This window comes from Podarcis cretensis, assembly GCF_951804945.1.
Source record: "Podarcis cretensis genome assembly, chromosome: 2".
Lineage (NCBI taxonomy): Eukaryota > Metazoa > Chordata > Lepidosauria > Squamata > Lacertidae > Podarcis > Podarcis cretensis.
In genome coordinates, this window is record NC_137171.1 from 120,597,037 (window position 1) to 120,614,837 (window position 17,801).

A 17,801-nucleotide genomic window follows, 5' to 3' on the forward strand; every position below is an offset into this window, starting at 1 on the left:
TTTAATATAATGGTTTATTGTAACAAATGGCAACTTAGATTAGAGCATTTAAACAAAACTGAAAGGCTATGTTACTACTGTCTGTAAAGCAGACATTCATCAACCTGGTGCAAAACATGGGTTTTATAGTATAGTTGCCATCGGTACAACTGGTGGTCAAGGATGGTGGGTTTTGTACTCCAAGAAACCTGGAAAGGCTGGCAGAGAGTAATGTGAAGGAAGAGGGTGACAATACTTGCCAGCACGGTCATAGGATCCCCAAACATCCATTCAACTAAGTGCTCCTCAGAGTAGACCCACTGAGAATAATGAACCCAAATTAGTAATCTTCGTTAACTACACAGCCCATTGTTAAGCTATGGACCTCCCTGCCTCAGGAGGCAGTGATGGCCCTAGCTTGGATGGCTTCAAGAGATAGCTAAGAGAGGACAAAGGGGCTATCTCCTTATGGGATAGTTTCCAGGTATATTACTTTTCTAACTTAAGTCTGCTTTCTGGGATCCAATTGTGAACAGAATGTGTGAGTAAACTCTTTTTATACTTTTATAGAAGACTGTGTCATGTCTTATCTTTTTATGAGGGACTAAATGGGGAATTATCAACGAAACTTATTTTAGAGGCTTTAGCGAGCCTGAGCAAACTCATCCGCTGTGCAAGTTTAAAAAGGGGAATGTTACTCTGCTAAACTGTATAAATTGTTAACACAAGTTGGAAAGGATATAATCAAACAATATAGCCTCTCCTGCATCCCTGAACATTCCCACACTTGCTTCCAACACTTCTACATGAAATTCCCGTGCAGATTCTCCGATGTGGTGTTAGGCCTGTTCTGGCCAAAGCTCTTTCCACACCTCGAGCATCCGTGCCGTTTCTCCTGTGTGGCTCCTCTCGTGGGCATGGAGGCTCGAGTTCTGACTGAACCTTTTCCCACATATCAAGCACTTGTAGGGCTTCTCCCCTGTGTGGACCCTCTGGTGCCTAGCAAGGTCCCCATTCCTCCGGAAGCAGTTCCCGCACTCCAAGCACTGAAATGGCTTCTCCCCCGTGTGGCTTCTCTGATGTGAAATGAGGTTCGTGCTGTTGACGTAGTTCTTCCCGCACTCGGCGCATTTAAAGGGCTGCTCCCCTGTGTGCAGTCTCTGATGGTTCCTAAGGTTCCACTTGTGGCGGAAATTTATGCCGCACTCGGAGCAGGTGTAGGGTTTTTCCCCGGTGTGGATCCTTTGGTGCCGTGTGAGGTCCGTGTTCTTGATGAAGCTCTTTCCACACTCGGAGCATTTGAACGGTTTTTCTCCCGTGTGGATTTTCTGATGGGAATGGAGGTTGATTTTCTGAGTGAAGCTTTTTCCGCACTCAGAGCATTGAAACGGCTTCTCCCCTATGTGGATTCTCTGGTGGGTCCTGAGGCTCGAATGCCCACTGAAGTTCTTCCCACACTCCAAGCAGTGAAATGCTTTCCCCTCTAGGAGGACTCTCTTACGGGTCTTGAGTTCTGAACGGTGGCTTAAGCCCTTTCCGTACTCAGAGCACTGAAGTGGTTTCTCCAGTGTTTGCGTTCTCCGTTGAACATTAAAACTTGGTTTCAAACCAAAGGTCTTCTTACACATGGGATGCCTATTCCTTTCTTTTCCTTCCACCATTTTGTCTTGGGTTGGGATTTCCTGGACGTCACAGGGTTGATAAACCACAGAACTTTTCCTTCCCTTCTGTTTTGCTTCCGTTTTCCGCCTCCACTCTTTCCTCTCTCTTCTTCTGTCTCTTTTCAGTGACGCGCCACATGGTTCTTGCTCAGTCTCACTCTTCCACGTGAGTCTATCACATGCTGGAAAAGAGAGGTGGGGCAATGTAGTAAGGCCACAAGAGAGTAAGGGAATTAGTTTGGAGCTTTAAGACAACAGACAGTCCTTTTTATAATCCACTACATTGTGGTGAGGATAATAATAATAATAATAATAATAATAATAATAATAATAATAAAATTATTATTTATTTATACCCCACCAATATTCCCCAGCCACTCTGGGTGGCTCTCAAGGAATATTAAAAAGATGATAAAACATCAAACATTTAAAACTTCCCTAAACAGGGCTGCCATCAAATGTCTTCTAAAAGTCAGATAGTTGTTTATTTCCTTGACATCCAGGGCGTTCTACATGGTAAGTGCCACTACCGAGAAGGCCTTCTGCGTAGTTCCCTGTGACCTCACTTCTTGCAGGGAGGGAACCGCCAGAAGTCCCTTGGAGCTGGACCTCAGTGTCTGGGCTGAACGATGGGGGTGGAGACGCTCCTTCAGGTATACTGGGCTGAGGCCGTTTAGGGCTTTAAAGGTCAGCACCAGCACTTTAAATTGTGCTCGGAAACGTATTATTTGTTTCCTAATGTTTACAGTCTGCTTCTGACCCCGGAGGTGAAAAAGGAGGAAAGCTTACACAGAGAGGACACGTTCCAAAAGTTCTCCTCCATGACTTCCCTGTGCAGGTCTCTCTGATGCGGATCCAGCACTGCCAGCTCCTCCTCATTGAAATACACAGCCACGTCCTCAAAGGTCACCAGGCCCTAGAAGACATAGGGTTCAAACAGGCAACAAGTCATGCTTCTTCCCCTTCTACTTACTGCAAGTAAGGCAGTAAAAGTGGGGCAGCCAAGCAGGCGTTTCTCTGTAGGACGATTTAAGCCGCCAGACCCCAACTTCCATCAGCTCCAGCTAGCATGGCCAATAGTCAGGGATGATGGGATTTGGGAGTCCAGCTGGAGGGCCGCCAGATCCCCCCCTCAGATCAATCCGATTTCCTAAATTTATATCCCAGACTTCTTCCCCAAACAGCCCAGGGCAGGAAGCAGCAAATGATAAAGCAGTAAAAACGTCTTAGAAACTGGGAAGGCTTTCAGCTTGAAAGGCTTGCTGGAAGTCTTGAAATTCTGCCATCATGGAGGAAATTACACGTTGACATAAGATTTAGACAAAGCTCGGAGCCACCGGGTGCTTTTTATCTGATTTGGACTGACTCTCCCCAATCTGGGCCCTGTGATCGCCCTCTGAGGCCCTTCTCCGTGCGCCCCCTCTCCACAAGGGGTCCAGAAGGTGGCAACACAGGAGCGGGCCTTTTCCGTGGTGGCTCCCTCTCTGGACACAACTTGTTTCCTTTCACAGTTTGAGCTTTGATACTTAGCCCAAATACAAATGTATTACAAGCAGCCCTCCCCCCCCCCCCCCCCCGTTTACATGGGGGGTTACATTCTGAGGCACCGTGCATAGTGGCGAAATTTCATTTAATTGAAACCCATTGGAAAAGCCTCAAACACCTCATTCTGCTCTTTCAGTGACATCTTTATGATGTTTATCACTTCCAGGTTGGCGCAATGCACGTATACACAGCCATGCACATACATGCCATTTTATTTTTATTATATGTTTTGCTTTTTTAAAAATTTGTTTAATCATTTTTTCGATACAAACATCAACCGCAAGACACATACAACAAAAACCATAATAACAATAATAACACAATTTGACAATTCAGATTTGAATACACTGATATACCGCCTTTTTAAACATTATTTTCCCACCTCTCTCTCCTCCCCCTACTTCCCACAACTATCCCCCTTATTGTTTAAATATTCGTTCCAGATTTCTTCATATTTATCCATTCTTATTTTGCGTCAACATGCAATTCGTTCGTATATAACTAATCGACCATATTATCAATCCATGTGCTCGATGGAATCTTTTTGCGGCTCTTCCAATTCATCAAAACAAGTTTTTTTGCTTCTAATATATATGTTTATGTTTTGCTCTTTATATGCTGTCAAATGCTGTTTTGCATGTTTCTTGTACAAATAAAAGTGAAGAAAAGTAAATAAAAATTACCAAAAGAGAGAGAGAGAGAGAGAGAGAAAAGAAAGTCTTTAAGGAAGCTGCATTATACTGAGTCTACACTGACCGGCAGAGGCTCTCCAGGGTTTCCGGAGTCTCCCAGCTCTACGTGGAGATGCTGGGAACTGAACCCAAGAACCTGTGCATACAAAACAGATGTTCTGCACCAGAGCTATGGCACTCACAATCTCCTCAGTGAGCAAATTGACAGAAGCAAAGGTGATGGTTCAGGCCCAGGAAGATGAGGATAGAACCTGTTCACACTCCTCACTGAAGCATAAAGGTGGAATGGGCATTGAAGGTCAGTGAAGGATCTGGGATGATCAACGCCTTACCTTGTCTGGTTGCATGGAATCCATTCCCATTCCATCCTGAAGAACAGGCGGCCCCGAACTGATGGCTGCTGTTATTTCACTGCCTGGAATGGCAGGAAGATATTGGATTATTTATACCCTCTGTCTGTTGTTATGTATTTAGATTATTTACATCTGGCTTTTTCTCTGGCCAAGTCACACTAAGTTAGAACTTCAGAAGAGGTTTGCTTCTCAATATCAGCTTCTCTGAAGTAAGAATCACAGAGGGCTTATGCCTTTACACCCTGCTGATGGAAGGATCTGGCTGGCCACTGAAGGAAGCAGGGTGCTAGATGACAGCAGCGAGCCAGCAGTAAATCACCCCAAGCAAGCTAGAGTTACCGTATTTTTCGCTCTATAGGATGCACTTTTCCCCCTCCAAAAATTAAGGGGAAATGTGTGTGCATCCTATGGAGCGAATGCAGGCTCCTTGGCTTCAGCGATAGCAACGCGAAGCCTCCGAAGCGCAGAGGGAGCGCTCCCTCTACGTTCCGGAGGCTACACGTTGCTTTCGCTGAAGCCTGGAGAGCGAGTGGGGTCGGTGCACACTGACCCCTCTCGCTCTCCAGGCTTCAGGGATAGCCGCCTGAAGCCTTTGGAGCACAGCAGGAATTCGCGCTGCGCTCCGAAGGCTTCAGGTTCCTTTTGCTGAAGCCAGGAGAGCAAGACTCTCCTGGCTTCAGCAGAGAGGGAGAGCTGCGCAGCGCTCCTTCAGCCAAGCGGGAGGAGAAATGGAAGGGGCTCCGTTTCTCCTGCCGCTTCGCTGAAGGGGCGCTGAGCAGAGAGGGGGAGAGTTTTTTTTTCTTGTTCTCCCCCTCTAAAACAAGGTGCGTCCTATGGTAGGATGCGTCCTATAGAGTGAAAAATACGGTAACTCTTTATTAGCAAAACGGAAGTGTCAGGCCTAATGAGAACTCAGGTCTTCTCCCCATGAAGCAGTTGCCAAGACTAGAGGTCCCCACCTCCCTACAGCTGGCTGTGTTTCCTCCTCTCCTTCCCAAGCAATCAAAGACTATGCCGGTGTGGCTGTCTTTGCTCCTCCCGCTTCATGCCTCTCTTGGTTCAGGGAGACCAGGAGGGAGGTGAGCTGGTCTCAGCAGGAGGGGGAGACACCCATGCCTCTTCACCAGTCTGTCCCATCTTGGCCTCTTGGCCTCCCTCCTCTCCTGCTTCAGCTTCTGCCTGTGATTCTGGGCTTCTCTCTGTCACATGCTCTCCCCACTCACTAAACCCTGTTACCTCTTCAGCTTCCGACACCTCCTCCTCCCTGTCTTCTCCCTCTGACTACTCATCGTTGTCCTACCACCAATCCCCAAGCTGTGAGCCTTCTTCCCTTGGGGGTTCCCCAGCTGGTTCCGCCATCATTCCTCTGCATCTGACCATTCCCTGACCACACGATGGACCTTTGGCTTGATCAAAACTTATGTTCTGATGCACACATATGAGATTGAAGCCTTAGAGCATCAAACCACTTCCTCCAGAAGCAAGTGGGGAAGGCAGCATCTGGCAGTCCCACCTGACATCATCAACTGGTTTTGGCAAATATCTGCCAGCCCAGGGCTTCCTGGGAAGAGAAGCCAGCTGGACTGGAAGAGGAAGACTCAAGGTGGTGATCTTAGATTTAATGCTTGCATTCTGCTTTTCCAACAACAAATGTTGAGTTGAAAGCATCTCATGATAACAATAGCGTTGAAAATTAACAAACATTATGGTCACTGTAATATTAAAGTCACACCTATATAAAGCACAAACAAGTTTATCAAAACAGTTCAATACAAACTCATCTTAATTCAGAATATCAGAAATAACTACTGAGCCCTCTGCCAGTAGATAAGAATGCAAAAAGAAAACGAAAAAAGGTTCCAATAATTTATTAGAAGTTGGACACTGATTTTTATCAAACATTAAATAGAAGGAACTTTACCTAGAGAGGTCATGATCCCACATTTCTTCATGACGTCCCTGTGCAGGGTCCTTTGGTTTGAATCCAGCAGCGCCCACTTCTCCCCAGTGAAGTAAACAGCCACCTCCTCAAATACCAAAAGATCCTGAAAGAGAAAGAAACATTTCACCCTGCACAGTTATTGCTGCTATTCTCCCCCCTTCAAGTGCAATCAGACAAAACAATTAAGGGTGAGGTTGGCGGGTATCTCCTTATAGAATTTAAACCTTCATGAGGGCCACTGGGAAAACAAGGAGCTAGATCTAAGTTAGGGAACGAGGAAGACTGACAGAGAAGCGTTCTGCCCGTCACATCGGAAACCTCTACTCAAGACACCCCTTATTGTGGGGTACCTTCTATCACTTGAGGCAGAAATTCTGCAGAAACTATTATCAGTGAGGCCGGTGTCACTACACCAGAGTGAGGCCTGACCACAGAACTGGTAAGAACTGTTACAAAGTGCAATGTGTAATATGTAGGGCTGCCTCTGAAAACTTCAGCTAGTGCAGAATTCAGGGGCCATGTTGCTCACTGGAGCAAGATGGTTTGAGCATATTACCCCCATCCTGGTCTGACTGCACTGGCTAGCAATTAGTTTCAAGGTGCTGGTTTTGACCTATAAAGCCTTAAACAGCTCAGGACCTCAATACCTCAAGGACCGCCTCTTTCCATATGCACCTGAGATCATCTTCTGAGGCCCTCCTTCCTGTGCCTCCACCTTGAGATATCCGGAGGGTGGCAACACGAGAACAGGACCTATTCTGTAGTGGCTCCCCATCTGTGAAATGCTCTCCCCAGGGAAGTTCGCCTGGCGCCTTCATTATACACCTTTAGGTGCCAGGCAAAAAGGTTCCTTTTTAACCAGGCCTTTGGCTGACCTGATTGACATCCTATACCCTTTTAAAATGTGGCTCTTTTTGGGGGGTGTGGTGTGGGTTACTGCTTTCATTTTTATTTTATATATTGTGATCTTTCCTGTGAGCCACCCTGAGACCTCAGGGTATAGGGCGGTGTATAAATTAATTAATTAATTAATTAATTAATTAATTAATTAAATTAATAGAAGAAACCCAGCGCTGACTGTTAGTGTGAAAGACAACTCCAGATAAGGCATAAGGAGGGCTCTGAACTGAGAGCAAAAAAATTGGGTTGAGTGTTTTCAAGGACTGCAGTTGGATGAAGAGATGGTGGGGCGCTGAGGTGGCAGAAAGTGGTTGGCTAGAGAAGAAACAGCCTTGATGATGCACATTTGCTAATGGATATGCTCTCACAGACGCTTTCGTCTGGTAATGCATTACTGAATGAAGTCAAACTAATTGGGGGGTTTGGTGTGAAACTTTGAACCCCCATCCTCCACCAAGGGAATTTTCTCCCACAGACTTCTGGGAAGGTCACTGAATGCATATTCGGATGCTGAGCCAGGACCGACTCCACTTCTCTGCAAACCAGCTTCACAGGCTCCAACCCACAAGAAGGCGTGCCCACTTTCTTGCCAATCCTTGGACTTCAGCTGCTGCCCGCCCCGCTCATCAAAAGGAAGACCCACTGGACACGACACCTGCTGGATCAACACCTTAGCTAGTGCAGAAATACCCGTCTTGTACCTGCTATACTTTGCAAGCCACACCTTGCACCAATCTGATTGATGCAGCAAAGGCTTTGCCAGAAACAGAATTGGGAGCTTGAGTTGGTCTGGCAATGAGGGCCAGGATCCTGTCCCCACTTGGCTACCCAGTGATCATAGAATCATAGAATCATAGAGTTGGAAGAGACCACAAGGGCCATTGAGTCCAACCCCCTGCCAAGCAGGAAACACCATCAGAGCACTCCTGACATATGGTTGTCAAGCCTCTGCTTAAAGACCTCCAAAGAAGGAGACTCCACCACACACCTTGGCAGCAAATTCCACTGTCGAACAGCTCTTAGTGTCAGGAAGTTCTTCCTAATGTTTAGGCGGAATCTTCTTTCTTGTAGTTTGGAACCATTGCTCCGTGTCCGCTTCTCTGGAGCAGCAGAAAACAACCTTTCTCCCTCCTCTATGTGACATCCTTTTATATATTTGAACATGGCTATCATATCACCCCTTAACCTCCTCTTCTCCAGGCTAAACATGCCCAGCTCCCTTAGCCGTTCTTCATAAGGCATCGTTTCCAGGCCTTTGACCATTTTGGTTGCCCTCCTCTGGACACGTTCCAGTTTGTCAGTGTCCTTCTTGAACTGTGGTGCCCAGAACTGGACACAGTACTCCAGGTGAGGTTTGACCAGAGCAGAATACAGTGGCACTATTACTTCTCTTGATCTAATAATAATAATAATAATAATAATTTATTATTTATACCCCGCCCATCTGGCTGGGTTTCCCCAGCCACTCTGGGCGGCTTCCAACAGAGATAAAAAATACACTAAAATATCACATATTAAAAACTTCCCTGAACAGGGCTGCCTTCAGATGTTTTCTGAATGTCAGGTAGTTGTCCATCGCCTTGACATCCAATGGGAGGGCATTCCACAGGGCGGGCGCCACCACCGAGAAGGCCCTCTGCCTGGTTCCCTGCAACTTGGCCTCTCGCAGTGAGGGAACCGCCAGAAGGCCCTTGGAGCTGGACCTCAGTGTCCGGGCAGACCGATGGGGGAGGAGACGCTCCTTCAGATATACTGGACCGAGGCCATTTAGGGCTTTAAAGGTCAGCACCAACACTTTGAATTGTGCTCGGAAACGTACTGGGAGCCAATGTAGGTCTTTCAAGACCGGTGTTATATGGTCTCGGCGGCCGCTCCCAGTCACCAGTCTAGCTGCCGCATTCTGGATTAGTTGTAGTTTCCGGGTCACCTTCAAAGGTAGCCCCACGTAGAGCGCATTGCAGTAGTCCAAGCGGGAGATAACCAGAGCATGTACCACTCTGGCGAGACAGTCTGCAGGCTGATAGGGTCTCAGCCTACGTACCAGATGGAGCTGGTAAACAGCTGCCCTGGATACAGATTTGACCTGTGCCTCCATGGACAGCTGTGAGTCCAAAATGACTCCCAGGCTGCGCACCTGGTCCTTCAGGGGCACAGTTACCCCATTCAGGACCAGGGAATCCTCCACACCTGCCCGCCTCCTGTCCCCCAAAAACAGTACTTCTGTCTTGTCAGGATTCAACCTCAATCTGTTAGCCGCCATCCATCCTCCAACCGCTTCCAGACACTCACACAGGACCTTTACCGCCTTCACTGGTTCTGATTTAAAAGAGAGGTAGAGCTGGGTATCATCTGCATACTGATGAACACCCAGCCCAAACCTCCTGATGATCCCTCCCAGCGGCTGCATGTAGATGTTGAAAAGCATGGGGGAGAGGACAGTGTTATTCTAAAGCAGCAATGCAGCAGCAAGCAAAGGCTATAGCAGCCAAGTCTGCTGCTTGTGGCTGGAAAGCCAAACAGGAAGTATGTGACTGTTGCCATGGAAACAAAGGGGCAGTCCATTCTGTACTGAGCACCGGATGTTAGCTCAGTGTGTGTGTCATATGACCTGTACAGGATGTACATGGGTGGAGTTTGGAGTTACTCTCTGTTTGTTGAAGAGAGCGGACATGTTTTCTCTGTACTGAAGTGAAAGACAGGAATAAAAGCAATGTAGATTCATTTCTGTCTGTGTCTGATTCCCCTCCCTGGGGATATGCAGGGAGGAGAAGGAGGAGAAGCAATTGGTGTGTTTTTCTCACAGCCTGAGGAAAATCGCCGGAACGGACCTCGTGTGTTTCGCTGCCGGGAGTCGCCGGAGGGAGGTCAAAAGAATTCAGCCGGTGCCTGGGGAGATAGGCACATACCTCTGACCGACCCTGAATTCTGACATTGGTAGCAGAGGATGGTTGCTACGATCCATGGGAGTCTGCATCAAGGAGACTGTATTCATCCCTCTCCATGGAAGCCTGAGATGGAAGCTGATTCTCTGCAGCTAGAAGCTGACCAGAAGAAGCTGAAAGCCAAGCTACGGAGCCCAGGTATGAGATTTTCGGGCTTAAGAGTGTGAATGCAGATTGATTCATTCTCTGCTTCATGGGAGCAACGTTTGGGAAAAACAGCTCCAAGAGAGAAGAGTCTGCATTCCAAACATTCCTGTGGTTTTTCCTGTCCAAGGAAAGGAATGTGGTTGCTTAGCAACGCAGGCCAGTTTCAAGATAAGGGCTGGAAGTCAGGCTATGCCCAGAGAGGCACAAACAGCTCGTGTTTTGACTAGGTCCTTACAAAGGAACTGTGAAAGGGGACTTTCCAAGCGGCCAGTGTTATTGCTGCCAGGTGCACAGAGTGTAAACAAGCCAGCTATTGGATTTTAGAGGCTTGTGTTTGAGAGTCAATGCAAGGACTCAAAATGAATGCCAAGAAGGGGGAAGGCCTGCCTTCTCCACCCCTTTTGACCAGTGACAATTATGCATCTTGGTCTATTAAGATGAAGGCCTTGCTGCAGAATCAGAGACTGTTTGGGGTGATTGAAAACCCCATCCCTGCAGCACCAACGCGTCCTTGGGAGTCACAGGATGTGAAGGCCAGAACCGCTATAATTCTGTGCGTGTCAGACTCTCAGCTTATTCATATACAAGATTTACCGCACGCGAAAGATGTTTGGGACACGCTGAGAAGGACACATCAGAGAGATGCAGGTTCTTCAGCGTTGCTGTATTTTGAAAAGCTGACTAACCTGAGGCTTGCGCCTGATGGAGATGTTCAAGCGCACCTGACGGAAATGAAATTTCTGCGTCAGCAGATGGTGGAACGCAATTTCCATCTGGATGAGGAAGTGTTTTGCTTCATGGTGATAAACAGCCTGAATCGGACTTACAAAACGGTTGCCAGTCAGCTGGGGTCTCTCCCAGCGCAAGATCTAACGTCGGACAGGGTCTTTGCCGTGGTTCTGAACGAACATGACAGACTTGCCGCCCTGGAAGTCAAGGACAGGGGGAGGGAAGAACGGAGTTCAGACACCCCCACTGCTGTAGCTACTGGAGGAGACGCTGTAGCTTTGAACGTTGTCCGATGCCACAATTGTGGACAGACTGGGCATCTTCAGCGGAACTGCAGGAAGCCACGTCAGAACAAAGGAGCCAAGGGAAGCTCCACGAAGTCTGAGGCGTCAGGCAGAAGTCGTGCCAAGTCACAGGCGAAGCCTGCAAAGGCTTTGATGTCCCTAAAAGCCACACCACAAGTGGGGAATTCCTTCGTTTTAGACACGGGAGCGACGGTTCATATGACCCATCGTAGGGATTTGTTTTCGTCGTTTAAGAAGCAAAGCTTCGTTGTACAACAAGCCAACGGTCAAGAGCTGGAAGCCACCGGAATTGGGACTGTGTATCTTAAGAGTCTGAACTTGACTATAAACGATGTTTATTTGGTTCCAGAGTTGAAGTACAATCTGCTCAGCGTTTCGCAGATTGCCAAGAAGGGACTAAAACTGTCCTATGATGATCAACACTGCGAGATCTACAAAGATGGAGAGTTGTATCTTTCTGCCAAAGAGAAAGATGGACTGTATTTGCTGACTTTTGATCAAAGTGATTACATGGAATGTAATTCTTGTGATTCTAACATGATTTCTTTTGCAGGTGTAGCTGAAAAGAGCGCCAAGCAGGTCACCTCGAGGGTCGACAGGGCATTTCAGCGGGTGTATGCTGATGTGATTGGTCCTCTAGCACCATCTAGAGGCAATGCAAAGTATTACCTAATATGTGTTGATTCTTTTACAGGTTTTGTCTGGATTTATCTTTTGGAGAGACCGAGAGAAGCCTTAGAAAGGTTTAAAGAGTTTAGTGACAAGGTTAAAAATATGCATGATGCTGACATAGATTGTCTTTGCACAGATGAGAAGCCAATTTTTCTCTTACAGGATTTCCAGAGGTTCCTGAAGAAGAAAGGGATAAGACACAAAATTGCAGCTTCCGAAGAAGCTTGGAACAGATGTGTCTGTGTTAGGGTGAACAAAGAATTGCAAAAGGGAATGGAAGCGCAATTGCTTAGTTCACATCTGCCACATGAGTACTGGGCTGAGTCACTAATGTCATATTGTTACACGTGGTTGAGAAAGTTTTCAAAAGAGTTGGGAAGTTCTCCTTTTGAGAAACTGTTCCACAGAAAACCTTCTGTTGCCCATTTCAAGGTTTTTGGGTCTCATGTGAGGACAGAAGCTCCGGGTGGAGTAAAGAATGCCAGAGGCATTTTTGTGGGTTATGAAAAGGGTCTCTACAGAGTAATTTTGTCTGAATCTAGTCAGGTGATTCTCACAAAGTTTCTAGAGAGTGCTCCTGAAAAGGAGAGAGTGATTGTTCACACATTTCCCACAGGAGATGATGATGATTCTGATGATGATGATGATGAGTTTGATCTTATTGAGTTCAGTAGTACTGATGATGACAGCGATAGCTCAGACAGCTCAGTTGTCACAGTCATTGAGAAGAAATCTCACACAATGACTAGACCCTCAGAAGAGGAGGATGAACCACTGATTAAGCTTAGTACTGGTTCTTCAGAGAGTTCAGAGGCTGAACCAGAAAGCAAGGGAGAGCAGCACCTCTTACATAGGTCTGAAAGAGCAACGAAGGGTGTACCACCCAAGAGGTATTCAAAAGAGTTTGCCAACCAAGCTATTGCATGTGTTGCTGTTGTAAACGACCAAGGTCAAATTGAAGCTGTGTCTGAGTCAGAGACAAAGGCACAACAGAGAGTTGCTAACCAAGGTAATGCAGAAGCACTCATTCCTTGGAAGTCACACAACCAGAGAGGTACATTGGTAAAACCAGTGGCGGGTAGTTCCAAGGGTGGAACTGAAACAACAGGGGAGTGTTATAAGTATAACAACTGTTTGTTTTCTTCTCTGGATGACGCTTTGCTCGCAGCACGCATTGATACTTTAGGGGGAGTATGTTATTCTAAAGCAGCAATGCAGCAGCAAGCAAAGGCTATAGCAGCCAAGTCTGCTGCTTGTGGCTGGAAAGCCAAACAGGAAGTATGTGACTGTTGCCATGGAAACAAAGGGGCAGTCCATTCTGTACTGAGCACCGGATGTTAGCTCAGTGTGTGTGTCATATGACCTGTACAGGATGTACATGGGTGGAGTTTGGAGTTACTCTCTGTTTGTTGAAGAGAGCGGACATGTTTTCTCTGTACTGAAGTGAAAGACAGGAATAAAAGCAATGTAGATTCATTTCTGTCTGTGTCTGATTCCCCTCCCTGGGGATATGCAGGGAGGAGAAGGAGGAGAAGCAATTGGTGTGTTTTTCTCACAGCCTGAGGAAAATCGCCGGAACGGACCTCGTGTGTTTCGCTGCCGGGAGTCGCCGGAGGGAGGTCAAAAGAATTCAGCCGGTGCCTGGGGAGATAGGCACATACCTCTGACCGACCCTGAATTCTGACAGACAGAACCCTGAGGCACCCCACAAGTGAGAGCCCAGGGGTCTGAACACTCATCCCCCACCACCATTAAAAATAAAAATCTAGATGCAATACTCCTATTGATGCAGCCCAGAATTGCATTGGCTTTTTTAGCTGCCGCGTCACACTGTTGGCTCATGTCAAGTTTGTGGATCATTCCCCACCGCCTGTTTACCTGATACAGTTTTACTGAGGCGGCGTCCGCCCCACCACAAGGAAGAGAAGGTATTTTCAGCATCCATGGAGTCTCCTCTGCCTCAGGGAGATCAGCGTCTGCTTCCTGCTCATGAAACTAGAATATGCAGGGAGTAAAGAATGAAATGGATGAGAAAAAGGATATACATGGAATACATGTTAGGAGATGCCCTAATGTAACATGTCACTCAATAAAACTTCTTCAGACACAGAATACCTGGGTAAACATAGATAGATGATAGATAGATAGATAGATAGATAGAGATAGAGATATACAGTGGTACCTCAGGTTAAGTACAGTGGTGCCTCGCAAGACGAAATTAATCCATTCCGTGAGGCTCTTCGTATAGCGGTTTCTTCGTCTTGCGAAGCAAGCCCATTGACAGCTTAGCGGATTAGCGCTATTAGCGGTTTAGCGGCTTTTAGCGGATCAGCTGATAAGCGGCTTATCAGCGGATCAGCTGATAAGTGGCTTAGGGTTTAGGAAAAGGGGGGAAAAAGGGGGAAAACCCCGCAGGAACTCCCAAGACATTTTCGTCTTGCGAAGCAAGCCCATAGGGAAATTCGTTTTGCGAAGCGCCTCCAAAACGGAAAACCCTTTCGTCTAGCGGGTTTTCTGTCTTGCAAGGCGTTCGTCTTGCGGGGCACCACTGTACTTAATTCGTTCTGGAGGTCCGTTCTTAACCTGAAACTGTTCTTAACTTAAAGCACCACTTTAGCTAATGGGGCCTCCCGCTGCCGCCGCCACGCAATTTCTGTTCTCATCCTGAAGCAAAGTTCTTAACCCAAGGTACTATTTCTGGGTTATTGGACTCTGTAACCAGAAGCGTATGTAACCTGAAGCGTATGTAACCCGAGGGACCACTGTATATGGGATTTTTAAACATTTATATTCTAAATACCTAAACAATAGAAGAAAAGGGATAATGGATGACCAGCACATCAGTTGTAATATAGCAGTTAAAGTTTAACAAGTAAGTTATTTTTGCCGCAGCCTCTAATATCCAAAACAATAAAAATGTTTTAGTTTATTTTATGAGAATACAGCCATCAGCACAAAACTATGAAAATGAAACTCTCTCACCTGCTGCTCTGCCTGCTTCTTCTCCTCTGCCCGACTCAAGAGGAAACCTTCTGCCAGGGCCACCGCTTGGGAACTGGTTTCCGCTCCACATTCCCTGACCCAGCTCTCCATCTCCGGGGGAAGGACAGCCAGGAATTGCTCCAGGATCACCAGGTCCAGGATCTGAGCCTTGGTGTGTCGCTCTGGCTTCAGCCACTGATGGCAGAGATGGTGGAGTCGGCTGCAAACCTCTCGGGGTCCCTCGGCCTTCTGGTAGCAGAAGCGCCTAAAACGCTGGCTTGGAGCATCTGAACAGAGGATGCTGCTTTCCTGACCCAGGATCTTCTTCACGCTGCCTTTCCAGAATTTCCGACTGCTCTCAGCCTGGGAGGCTTGTGGGCTTCTTCCTGTATCCTCCAACATGGTCTCTGGAATCTGGGAACCAGCGCTGACAGGGTTGCCACCTGTCCTGTATAATGCAGGATTGTCCTGTATTTCAGTGTGAAATGCTACGTATAATTTACAGATACAGTTGAAGGGAAGTTTTTAATGTTTGATGTTTTACTGTGTTTTTAATATTCTGTTGGGAGCCGCCCACAGTGGCTGGGGAAACCCAGCCAGATGGGCGGGGCATAAATAATAAAATTATTATTACTACTATTATTTTGTCCAGAATTTCAGGTCTTCTGCCTGCCTGCTGAGTTAGGGCTCCTCTCCCAAAACACAGATATTTGGAAGGGTGTGCGGAAGGCCGTGTATTGTTGTTACTGTTATTATTGTTATTATTATTATTTGAATTTATATACCACCCAGTGGCGTAGCGTGGGTTGTCAGCACCTGGGGCAAGGCAAGTAATTTGCGCCCCCTAACCCATGGATTTGCGCCCCCTAACCCGTGGATTTGCACCCCCTAACCCTAACCCCCGGGACGCAGGTGGCGCTGTGGGTTAAAGCCTCAGCGCCTAGGACTTGCCGATCGAAAGGTCGGCGGTTCGAATCCCTGCGGCGGGGTGTGCTCCCGCTGCTCGGTCCCAGCGCCTGCCAACCTAGCAGTTCGAAAGCACCTCCGGGTGCAAGTAGATAAATAGGGACCGCTTACTGGCGGGAAGGTAAACGGCGTTTCCGTGTGCGGCTCTGGCTCGCCAGAGCAGCGATGTCACGCTGGCCACGTGACCCGGAAGTGTCTCCGGACAGCGCTGGCCCCTGGCCTCTTAAGTGAGATGGGCGCACAACCCCAGAGTCTGTCAAGACTGGCCCGTACGGGCAGGGGTACCTTTACCTTTTTTAACCCATGGATTTGCGCCCCCTAACCCGTGGATTTGCACCCCCTAACCCTAACCCCCAGATGTTGCGCCCGGTGCGGCCGGCCCCCCCTGCACCCCCAACGCTATGCCACTGATACCACCCTATACCTGGGGGTCTCAGGCCAGTTCACAGACTAAAATCAAGATATAAAACCACAAAATACGTAGTAAAAATAAGCTCTGGGCGGCCAAGCACAGACAGATTTACACATTAATAAGCGTGGGAGAGGCAAATTGCAGAGGGGTCACCCTGGGAGGCTGCAACAGATTGCAATGGGTTGCTGTGATTCAGCACCAGGTGAGAAAATCAATCGCCCCCAGGCAAAGGGGGCCGCCCTAAGCTCTGGCACCTGGGCTCAGGCAATGGAGCGGGGTCTCTGGGGCTCCTTAAGCTCAGGGGAGAAAATGGCCCTGATGAAAAAAAGAATCTTAAGGTTGACGGGCAGGTCCAGATGCCTGAGGGGCCCTTCAAAGCGTCGCAGAGAAATCTCCCCCCGTTGCCATGGTTACCTGCGGGTCCTGGCGGGCCCGGCTTCCTTCCGCCCGGCCTCATCCGGGTCCCTTTCCCCGCCTCACTTCCGCCTCCCCGCGTCGCCTCGGCCGGCTCCGCCCCTTAGCAACCGGGCCTGCTGCCGGCTGCTTAGCAACCGGGCGCCCCCCTAGCAACCGCGACCTGGTTCAGGGACGCTCGGGTTAAATAAATATTCATATGGATTTTTAGCTGCATTCCTTTTCACCTCTTCTTTTATTCCTCACATTGTATTCTATCGCGACCCCAATGCTAATCGTCGTTCTGTTAAAAGTCATGCAGCACCTAGCACACTGTGTTAACAATTGCTACAACGGGCAGTGGGGAGGGGGGGGCGGAATTAATGAAATGGTCTGTCTGTACCACCAGCAGTCTCAAACTACACCTGTGCACCTCTGGTTCTGCTCGCCTCAATATTATTTGTTAGTCTGCTCGCCTCAATATTAATTGTTAGTCTTCTCAATAGAATCCCATAGCAGTGGCACTGTATGTAAGGTTAAAGGTAAAGGACCCCTGGATGGTTAAGTCCAGTCAAATGCAACTATGGGGTGCAGCCCTCATCTCACTTCGGGCTGAGGAAGCCGGCGTTAGTCTGCAGACAGCTTTCCATGTTATGTTGAGGCATCTAATCATAAGCCTGAATTTTTATTAAAGCTTATATGTTTAATCAGGGCTTGTATTTTAAAAATGAGCTTAAAGATCTTCAAATGTTTTATGCCAGGCAGAAGACCAGCTGCCTAAGAACCTTGGCAATGTTTTTCTCCTAGACAAGGGGCCCCCCTGATTTATAGCAGAAAACAATTCTCAAAGTCGTAAAAAGGGAATTACAGGCTGAGAGCCAAGGTTACACTGACCCTACAAATTAAGGGTGGATAAATAGTAAAATGAGCCATATCTTCTTCCTAAGGTTAAAAAGGTCAAGAGCAGTGAAAAAGCAACTGGTCTGGCTGGCAGAAACAGCATTTTTGGGAAGTCTTTTCTAAAGCTGTTTCTTTCTTAAACTAAGATCCTTTTAAGATTTCTTTTCCTTTTAAAAGGTTATTTATGTATTAAATATATTAGTTTAAATATAATTATGCAAAGGATTTAAGAAATGCTAGATTCTTATTTCATATAGTTGGAAGAGATCACAGGGGCCATC

The 17,801-nt window shown here is 47.5% G+C and overlaps 1 protein-coding gene across 1 annotated transcript; it reads right to left on the reverse strand.

The window, feature by feature from the left end:
- Positions 1–16,671, reverse strand: LOC307208502 (uncharacterized protein). Its single transcript, XM_079963132.1, has 7 exons — positions 16,642–16,671; positions 14,850–15,297; positions 13,746–13,862; positions 6,152–6,275; positions 4,210–4,292; positions 2,430–2,556; positions 1–1,822 (listed from the first exon to the last, which is right to left on the reverse strand). The coding sequence occupies exons 2-7, from the start codon at positions 15,249–15,251 to the stop codon at positions 819–821; spliced, it is 1,857 nt and encodes a 618-aa protein (XP_079819258.1). The 5' UTR covers positions 15,252–15,297; positions 16,642–16,671; the 3' UTR covers positions 1–818.
- Between the last annotated feature and the right edge of the window lie 1,130 nt (positions 16,672–17,801).

Excerpts from the sequence above, each read along its gene's own strand:
- LOC307208502 (XM_079963132.1), bottom strand. The coding sequence starts at position 15,251 with ATGTTGGAGGATACAGGAAGAAGCCCACAAGCCTCCCAGGCTGAGAGC. Across the intron at positions 13,863-14,849 it reads AGAAGCAGGCAGAGCAGCAG|TTTCATGAGCAGGAAGCAGA; the intron begins GTGAGAGAGTTT and ends TGCATATTCTAG. Across the intron at positions 4,293-6,151 it reads TGGGATCATGACCTCTCTAG|GCAGTGAAATAACAGCAGCC; the intron begins GTAAAGTTCCTT and ends CTGCCATTCCAG.